The 9601-nt window shown below is 36.0% G+C and overlaps 2 protein-coding genes across 3 annotated transcripts in view; both read left to right on the top strand.

The window, feature by feature from the left end:
* Positions 551–1779, top strand: LOC104709328 (putative nuclease HARBI1). Its single transcript, XM_010425961.1, has 2 exons — positions 551–1684; positions 1738–1779. The coding sequence occupies exons 1-2, from the start codon at positions 551–553 to the stop codon at positions 1777–1779; spliced, it is 1176 nt and encodes a 391-aa protein (XP_010424263.1).
* Positions 2970–9601, top strand: part of LOC104706733 — a 24226-nt gene continuing 17594 nt past the window's right edge. Inside the window, exons 1-18 of one of the 2 annotated variants that reach the window (XM_019228376.1) lie at positions 2970–3065; positions 3392–3441; positions 4094–4429; positions 4544–4576; positions 4664–4750; positions 5149–5204; positions 5278–5361; positions 5525–5597; positions 5725–5780; positions 5873–5981; positions 6075–6143; positions 6632–6718; positions 7008–7058; positions 7225–7345; positions 7677–7732; positions 7810–7938; positions 8057–8135; positions 8221–8255. In XM_019228376.1, coding sequence (XP_019083921.1) covers positions 4094–4429; positions 4544–4576; positions 4664–4750; positions 5149–5204; positions 5278–5361; positions 5525–5597; positions 5725–5780; positions 5873–5981; positions 6075–6143; positions 6632–6718; positions 7008–7058; positions 7225–7345; positions 7677–7732; positions 7810–7938; positions 8057–8135; positions 8221–8255 — 1461 coding nt within the window. In that variant the 5' untranslated portion in view covers positions 2970–3065; positions 3392–3441. Of the gene's footprint in view, positions 3066–3391; positions 3442–4093; positions 4430–4543; positions 4577–4663; positions 4751–5148; positions 5205–5277; positions 5362–5524; positions 5598–5699; positions 5781–5872; positions 5982–6074; positions 6144–6631; positions 6719–7007; positions 7059–7224; positions 7346–7676; positions 7733–7809; positions 7939–8056; positions 8136–8220; positions 8256–9601 lie in introns of those variants that run through there. The other variant, XM_019228379.1, reaches the window with a different exon arrangement.

The raw sequence follows: 9601 nt of genomic DNA, 5'->3' as shown, positions 1-9601 counted from the left end.
TTAATGTGATGATATGTAATGTTTATGTAATCGGACATTTGTGTGCTTCTTGTGTAAAATTTAAACTCAAATGGCTTGTATTTTTGTTGCTTGTGACAGGAATAGACAAGAAAAACAGGTGGTTGACAAATACAAACAATGATGCTCATGACTTGAAGTGACATGGTACAAGCTCATGAAAGGAAGAAACAAGAAAACAAGGACTTGAGTAACCCACTTATTTGTATTTTTGTTGCTCGTGACTTGTATGCGTTTTGTGTTTTTGTTGCTCGTGACTTGTTTAAATGCTTGTTTTGTTGTTGCTCGTGACTTTCCAAGGCTGGCGACACCATACAAATGATTTGTAACACCTTTTTTTTCAACAAGATTTGTAACACTATATAAGAACGTCATATATTACTACCACAACTAACACAACTCCATCTCTTCTCCTCCTAAACGTTTAATACTTCTTCTCCTACAACTTCATTGCTCAATATTTTTTTCTTTTACCACTTCACAAATCCATATCTTCTTCTTTATTTTGATCTTAGTCATCTTTAAGAAATAAATGGCATCTGCTTCTAGTAATAATTTCGATGATTTCGACAAAATGCTTGATGAGAGATTTGATCAAGTGTACGATCAAACGTTCGATCATATTGTTTCTGCTCATGCTGCTCGCCAACAAGCAAGAAAGCCAAGGAAAAAAAGAGTCTATATTGAAAGAGATCGTGAAGATGGACACGATCGCTTGTGGAACGATTATTTTAGTGAAGATGCAACATACCCTCCTCCTCTTTTTCGTCGTCGCTATAGAATGAACAAGGCGCTGTTCATGCGTATTACTGATCGACTCTCTAATGAAATTCTATTCTTTCAACAAAGAAGAGATGCTACCGGAAGGTTCGCTCTCTCTGCAATACAGAAATGTACAGCAGCAATTCGTATGATGGCATATGGTTGTGCAGCTGATGCGCTTGACGAATACCTCCGACTTTCTGAAACCACTGCGATGCAATGCTTGGTCAATTTTGTTGAAGGAGTCATAAATTTATTTGGGGATGAGTATCTAAGGAGACCCACACCAGAGGATCTTCAACGTTTACTCGATATTGGAGAGCTACGAGGATTTCCGGGGATGATAGGAAGCATCGATTGTATGCATTGGGAATGGAAGAATTGCCCAACCGCATGGAAAGGTCAATACACACGTGGATCCGGAAATCCAACCATCGTTTTAGAGGCTGTAGCGTCACACGATCTGTGGATATGGCACGCGTTTTTTGGACCTCCAGGTACATTAAACGATATCAATGTTCTTGATCGCTCTCCAGTTTTTGATGATATATTACAAGGTTATGCTCCAAAAGTGAATTACATTGTCAACGGCTGCGAGTATCATTTGGCTTACTATCTCACTGATGGTATTTATCCAAAATGGGCTACTTTTATTCAATCTATTAAACTCCCACAAGATCCAAAGGCATCTTTCTTTGCTACTTGTCAAGAAGCTGTCCGTAAAGATGTCGAGCGTGCTTTTGGAGTCTTGCAAGCTCGCTTCGCCATAGTCAAAAATCCGGCTCTTGTCCATAATAAGGAAACAATTGGAAAGATTATGAGAGCGTGTATCATACTTCACAATATGATAGTAGAGGACGAACGAGATGGGTACAACCAGTTAAATCCAGCAGAATTCGAACAAGTAGAAGCAAACAGAACTTCACATGTGGACTTAGATATACATTCAAATGTCAGCAATATGATGACCATGCTGAGCAAGCGGAAGGAAGTTCGTAATCAAATAAAACATCAACAATTGAAGGATGATTTGGTTGAGCATATATGGCAAAAATTTGGCACAAATCAAAATTACAACTAAACTTTGTCCCTATTTGTGATTTCTGCTTCTATTTTTATATGTTTTTATGTTTTGTATGTTTAAAAGTTTATGAATGCAATAATAAAATCTTCATAGTTTAAATATTTAAAAATTATATATATTTTTTTTAACTAAGAACCTCACTTTTAAAAGTTTACCATTGGAGAAATACAAATTTAATTAACAAACAAAAGTTCTTANACATCCTTCTTTGCTACATGTCAAGAAGCTGTCTGTAAAGATGTCGAGCGTGCTTTTGGAGTCTTGCAAGCTCGCTTCGCCATAGTCAAAAATCCGGCTCTTGTCCATAATAAGGAAACAATTGGAAAGATTATGAGAGCGTGTATCATACTTCACAATATGATAGTAGAGGACGAACGAGATGGGTACAACCAGTTAAATCCAGCAGAATTCGAACAAGTAGAAGCAAACAGAACTTCACATGTGGACTTAGATATACATTCAAATGTCAGCAATATGATGACCATGCTGAGCAAGCGGAAGGAAGTTCGTAATCAAATAAAACATCAACAATTGAAGGATGATTTGGTTGAGCATATATGGCAAAAATTTGGCACAAATCAAAATTACAACTAAACTTTGTCCCTATTTGTGATTTCTGCTTCTATTTTTATATGTTTTTATGTTTTGTATGTTTAAAAGTTTATGAATGCAAAAATAAAATCTTCATAGTTTAAATATTTAAAAATTATATATATTTTTTTTAACTAAGAACCTCACTTTTAAAAGTTTACCATTGGAGAAATACAAATTTAATTAACAAACAAAAGTTCTTAACTTATAAAAGTACAGTTTTTAATACTAAAAAATGTAAAAACTCCAAAAATCAAAACCCACCAATAAAGATGCTCTAAATGTACTACAAATGTTTTGGGTCATTTGATGTGACGACAAATAATAAAAAAGAAAGAAAAAAGTATTGCTACGCTGGCGTGATAAAGGGACTACTTGTGCCCGAAGCTTTCACGCCCTCTCTATTTTATTTTCTCTCTCTCACACACACACACATACATTGACACACTGTCTCTTCTTCTTCTCTACACTGTCTCTTCTTCTTTCTCCTCTCTGTCGTTTCTTCCCAAAAAAAAACACTTTTTTTTTTTTGGTTCCCCCTTCTTCTTCTTCTTCTTCTTCTTCTTCTTCTTCTTCTGGGTATTGATAACAGAGAGAGTCACTCTAAAAGGTAAAGTATATAATCATCATCCTTCCTTCATCATTTCCGTTGTTTCTTCTCAAAAAGTTGATTTTTTTTTCTTTGGTTACATTTTTTCTCCTTATTTCTCCGCTTGACTTAGAGAAATGTGTTCTGATTCTTCTTATTGTTAAAAAAAATCTGAACTTTTCTCGTTTCTCTTAAGAAAAAATTGAACTTTTTGTTTTTTTTTGGGTAAGCTAATAATCACTCTACCAAGTTATCAAATTTGTTTAGTTATTTACACTTTCTCGGCTTTATGATAGGGTTTTATTCATCTTCTTCGTTCTGATCCACACTTTTCCTTCTTCTGTCAGATTTTTGTTTCCTGGGTTTTGTCGGAGAGAAATCAGTCGGCGAACTTACGGTACTCTCTCTCACTCATTCTCTTTGGCTCTTTGTGTGTTGTTGCTGGGTTTTGAACTTTTTTTGTTCTCAAAATCGAAGCTTGATCGGGAATTGAATTGATTTACAACTAAACCCTAAGAATTGGTTTGTCGTAGGTTGGATGGAATAAAGTCTCTGTTTTGCAAATACCCTTTTTTTTTCTCAATATCTTTGCAGTGTTGTCTTTTCTTCTTCCTTTTCGAGATCCTATTACTTAATTTGCTGCTTTGTTTTTTTAAGAAGCCAATGCGTTTCCAGATTTGGCCTGTTACATTTGTATGTTATGTGCAAGATTGTGTGTACATGTGTTAATGTTTAGTAAAAGTGTAGAACAAGTATTAGATTGATATTGATATTCTCACAACTTAAATCGGTGAATGCCTTCCGCAGTGAAGAAAAAGTTTTTACTTTTGATGCAGCAGTCTTTCTTGTAGGTTCTTTATAGTAAGTCGTTCAGTGATGATCTAAAAACCATTCTTTAGCCATCTTTCATACATTCCCATTCGATAGCTGTGTCACTGATTCCATTAATGTTCCTTGTAATCAATGATTTCCATGTTTAGCTTCCACTGTAATCCTGATTTTAATTCAAAATTATTCAGTTTCATGTTGTTTCTGTCTTCGCATTTCAGATGGGTAGCAGGCGATCAGTGAATAGATCATTGATTCTATCTGACGATGAAGATGAAGATATCTTTTACAGCTTCAAGGTTCTTCTTCCTAACGGTACTAGTGTGAAACTCACACTTAGTAACCCAGATCCTAAGATGTCTATGCAAAACTTTGTCAACCTGGTGAAGAAGGAGTACGATAATGCTAGGAAAGACTGTGTTTTGCTGTCTAAGAGGACCAGGGTTGATTGGAACTCAGGCGGAAAGTTTTCTCTTGAGTCAAATGGCGAGAAGATGAGTGGCGTTGTTCGTTTTGCTGCCTTTAAGCCGAACATTTGTCATATAATACGCCTTGATGTGAGTTCTTCTCTTTTCGTTCCAGTCTTTTACAAAATGACTGAGATATGTGCTTGACTATTTTCCACTTCTTATTTCTGATATTTTTTGACTCAATTTCTATCTCTGGATCAGGACGGTTCTGGTATAGCTTCCACCATGTATGAGGTCAGTATTACTATTCTAAAACATATATGCTTGCTATCTCATTGTCTCCTTAGGTTGGTCTGTGATGGTTCACACTTGTTTTTGCAGAACTTGTGGGACTTGACACCTGATACTGATCTGCTTAAAGAACTACCTGAAAATTATAGCTTTGAGACAGCTCTCGCGGATCTGATAGTAAGTAATTTAGTAAAATTACCTAAATGGAAAAGTGTTTCGTGTTGGTTCAAAGTGGATATTGTGCGTTGTTGTAAACCGATGCACATTACTTTATCCTTATTGTGTTGACTGGCACACATTGTTTGACTTCGATTTTGGTTCTTTTGGATGTGGTCTAGCTCTTTGGATGGTGCCCAAAGAAACAAAAAATATAATTATTTTCTCCGCTTCGTGTTTGCAACCAAAAGTTTCTAGGGATTCACATTGTGTTTCCAAATAATTAACTTACTCTCAATTAGTCACATGGTTTTGACATTAATTCTCTGGATCTGTTGATGAGATTGGGGTTTGTAGCTGTTAAGTTTCTCCTTTATTTCAGATATGGAATCCTAATTTTTCTGTTGCTAAATTAACAGGACAATTCCTTGCAAGCTGTGTGGCCTTATCGTGAAGGAGCTCGGAAACTGATTAGGTATGTTCTTATATTAGGAAGTTAGATGACAACCATTGAGTGTAATCCTTCAACTCATGTGATTATTTTCCAGTGTGGATATTTCTGCTGACCGGATTACAGTCTTTGATACCGGGAAAGGAATGGACAGTAGTGAGGAAAATTCTATTGACAAATGGTGAGATTGTTTCTTCAGTTATATTCAAATTCTCACAGAACGTGGATTATGATTATGAACTGAGAAAATTGTTCTATAGAACAGACAACTTAACATATTTTACGTAATAAGCTTGATATTGCGGTCAAGTGTTCTTTACTCAAATTTGTTTCAAATTGTGCAGGGGTAAGATTGGGGCGTCATTACATAGATCTCAAAAAACCGATGCTATTGGAGGCGACCCACCATACCTTAAGGTAATTCATTAGTCGCATAGATTCATTTTTTGCTCTTTTATACTTCTCTTTGGACTGTTCTTTCTGTATCAACACCTGTCTGTTATTTTACTGTTTTTGAAGAGAGATTCACTCTTTTTCTATGTAGCCATACTTTGGGATGTTCGGATATGGAGGACCTTATGCTTCTATGTTCTTGGGAAGGTGTGATTTCAGCTTTTGTTTACCCAAAACTGTTAAGGTCAACCTATGGTGGTCTGCATTCTCTTGTTGTGTCTAACTCTCTTCTCTGTCAGGCGTACTTTGGTGTCTTCTAAGACAAAAGAGTCCAAGAAAGTATTCACTTTGCAGTTTAAGAAAGAAGCCTTGATTGACAATCGGTCTATATTGGGAAAAAACTGGAAGGTAATATGATTCACCATCTTTATGTTTAGCTCATATTTTTTTCTTGTTGTCATCAGTGTTTCATAAACAATGAATTCTGAATTTCTTGTATAGACTGATGGTGGCATGAGGGACCCATCTGAGGAGGAAATTAAGTTATCGCCTCATGGAAGCTTTACAAAGGTACCCCCTTGTTCAAAAATTTATTCCTTTGTTCCCCCATATGACGTGAAAAATAATCTTCTATGTACTGTCAGAGATGCAGAACAAAGTATAGTTGAACATATTTTCTATTGTCAGAAATGCTGTGATAATTGAGTATCTTTTTTTTCTGTGAGGAGTTCACTTTCTGTGGGAAAACTTTCTTGTTTCTGAACGAGTTTGATATCTTGAATTTTATCGCTTTGAATTGAGGTGGTGTTGTTAATTTGTTTACTCATCTAGTTCAATGATAGTCATTTATCAAATTATAATGTTCATCTTGGATTATAGTGGAAGACTGGAAGTATTATGTGTGTTCTAGAATCTAGAGATTGTGCGGAAACCGCATGGTGTTGTTCTCAACTCCAATGAAAGTTTGATCTTCATAATTTCAAATTTCTTCTCATAAACCTTAGCTATGATATGTTATCAACTGTTTATCTGAGACTGCTGTTCTTTATTCTTTCTAGGTTGAGATATTTGAATCAGAATTTGACATCTCCAAAATATATCAACTCCAGTGCAGGCTTAAGGATATTTACTTTCCTTACATCCAGGTATTCTTTGGCTATTGATTATACAACAGGTCATAATCCATGTTTATTGCTCGGAGTTTTGTTGATGGCTTTAATAGTTCTTAAAGCATGCTAACCTCCACCAGAGTACGTTATTGTCTACTTGGGTCAAGTGATTCCCGAGAATGGGCTAGAAATATGGAAAAATGCATGAGTTTCTGATTGCTAATATATGTTTTCTATTAGTTCTGCCTTTTGACCATTTTTTTGCTGTGTCTTTTTTTTGTTCTGATATAATGTGACTGTTTTAATTTGCTTTATCAACCCGTAGTGTGATGAACTCTCCAAAACTGGGAGAACTGAAAGGCCTGTAGAGTTTCAGGTTTGTTATTATCATCATTAGCTAATCAGTTTTGAATCTCGTTTAATATTACTAAGATTATCATTTGTAGCTGAACTATATTTCAGGTTTGTTATTACTATTCCAAGATATATTACTGAAAGTGTTCTTGGTTATACTCTTTTCCGGGTCCTCTTGATTTTTTCAGGTCAATGGGGAAGATTTAGCTGAGATAACAGGTGGAGAGGTCGCCATTACCAACCTACACTCCACGGCTCAAGTATATTCGTTTGAGATTCGATTCACTCTCTCCGGTGGGAAAAGAAAAGGTAAAAAACCCCTCTTCTGATCACGATGTTTCCTATGAGTTAAGCTCCTGGCTGCTTTTGCCTCAGTATCTGGTAGCAAGTCTATTTGAAAGTAATGTCATGAAAATGAAGATGTATTTTTGTTTTCGGTGAATTTGAGAAATTGCTCTAGCTCCCTATATTAAAAATGCAGTGATGGTTGTTTTGTGGTTAGCCAACACATATTTAATCATTTTAAACTGGAATTCTTAGAGAGTCCAAATCATTTTTGTATGGAGAACGTTGAAATAGCAATAGCAATCCCAAGAATTATCTCTTTATTTGGATTCTGACTGTATATTTGTTTTTCCAGGGACAACCCAAAAGGCAAACGCTCGCCCGAAGTTTGTTTATTTTCCAATCGTCCAGGTTTAACATTCCTTCCTAAAGAAGCAAACATTACCTTTGGTTACCGTCCAGAACTAAACACTTTAGAAGCTTTGCAGGGAAAAGAAAGCTTTGAGAAAATTTTGGAGAGTTTAGAAGAGGAAGGATGCAAAGTTTCTGAAAGCTTCCAAACTTTTGGTCGTGTTTCAGTAAGAAGGCTTGGTCGTCTACTTCCAGAAGTCCGTTGGGTTAGTCTTATCTTGTCACCATTATCATACAAATTATGGTGTGCAGTACTTTGAAAGTTCGCTGAATATGCTTGTAAACAAGAATTTAACTTTTTGTTTTATTTATACATACGTGTAGGATTCAATACCGTTTATGGTGAGAGGAAACAGAGCGTCTACTTTGCAGAAAGGCTCCCGAAGAGTAAAATGCTTTGTTGGTATAAAGTGCTTACGTTTTCAGTTGTGTTATTTTTCTTTTAATTTTTTTATTTATTTATGGATGTGCACTCTTTGTGGTTGCAGATTTGGATGCTGGTTTTAGCCCAACGCCCTCCAAAGTGAGTACACACTAATCTATATTATTTAACATATCTATTATGAACTGATCACTGAATAAGCTTTGTACAGACCGACCTTGCGAGCCAAAATCCTTTCTCAGTAGCTCTAAGAAACTTTGGTAATAAACTGACGGAGAAAGAGAAGGATGATGGTCAGTTTAAAATCCTTTTGCAATCATGGCTTTCCTCTTCTTCTGTAGTTAGATCATAACCAATTCTTGTTTTTACAGATGTCAGCTTTGAGATTTATAAAGAAGGAAATCATGTCAGCTACGCGCAAGTTGACGATAATTTTAGAGATTGGGTTCTAAAGATGCATGAGACCCATGATGAAGAAGCTGCATCGGGTGAAGATGAAGCTGTCCTCATTGTTGGATCACTGGATAAAAAGGCCCTTGTCATTTCGCGTGATGGTATGTATTAGCTTTTCATGGAAGTTAAATAAACTTTGTTTGAAAAGCTATTGCCTTACAGTGCATGCTTTCTAAGCATTTTCATATATCCAAATATTTTTACTAACGTTGATGTTTTAGTAGAAAGACACTGGAGGATTTCGCTAGATGCATTTTTCCATATATTTCATCTTTATCTCCTTCTATGAATTGGGTGCTCATACCTCCAATGCTTTTGAGCTGTAGCTGTGAGGGTGCACAAGGTAGTTACGAGAAAAGGAATGTCATGGAAACGTGGTCAGAATATAAAGATTCTGAGAGGAGCTTGTGCTGGGGTTCACCATAACAATGTGTATGCCACCATTGACTATTTTCTAATAGAAGGGTTTGAGGACGAAGCAGGCGGTTAGTACCCATCTACACCATCTTTTAAACTACAAACTGAATAGTCTTCTGTAGTCGCTGCAGCTGAGCTGTCGTTTTTATGTGTCTTCTGCGCAGGGGATACTCGGATTTTATGCAGGTGATTTGTTTTCATCATTTGACTAGTTCTGTATATTCAAGGCTAGTTCTGTATCATATAGCTTTAATGTTAGGCTTATCGATCGCCCTGAGAGTGAGGGATGCAAGCTTTCAATCATCGATGGAATTTCGAAACTGGAAATTGGGAGGTCTTTATCTTTACCAATCACTATAATCGACTCTGGAAAGGTCAATCACTAAACTATTACCCATGTTCTTAATTTTTTTATATGTATATATTTTTATTCTCCTCTTCTGCATACAGCAAATAATTTAAATCTGAAATGTTTTTGTACAGTGCCTACCTGTAGATGCAAACGAATGGAGTAGAAAACTTGAGAAGCAACAGGAAAAGGCACCGTCAAAAATTGATTTGCTGGATGAGAGAGATTGCAGAGAATTGGGCATTGATGGGGTATGAACGTTTCATTA

This window comes from Camelina sativa, chromosome 8 (genome assembly GCF_000633955.1).
Source record: "Camelina sativa cultivar DH55 chromosome 8, Cs, whole genome shotgun sequence".
NCBI classification, from domain to species: domain Eukaryota; kingdom Viridiplantae; phylum Streptophyta; class Magnoliopsida; order Brassicales; family Brassicaceae; genus Camelina; species Camelina sativa.
Note: the sequence above shows the minus strand (reverse complement) of the source record. Positions and strands in the feature narration are given on the sequence as shown.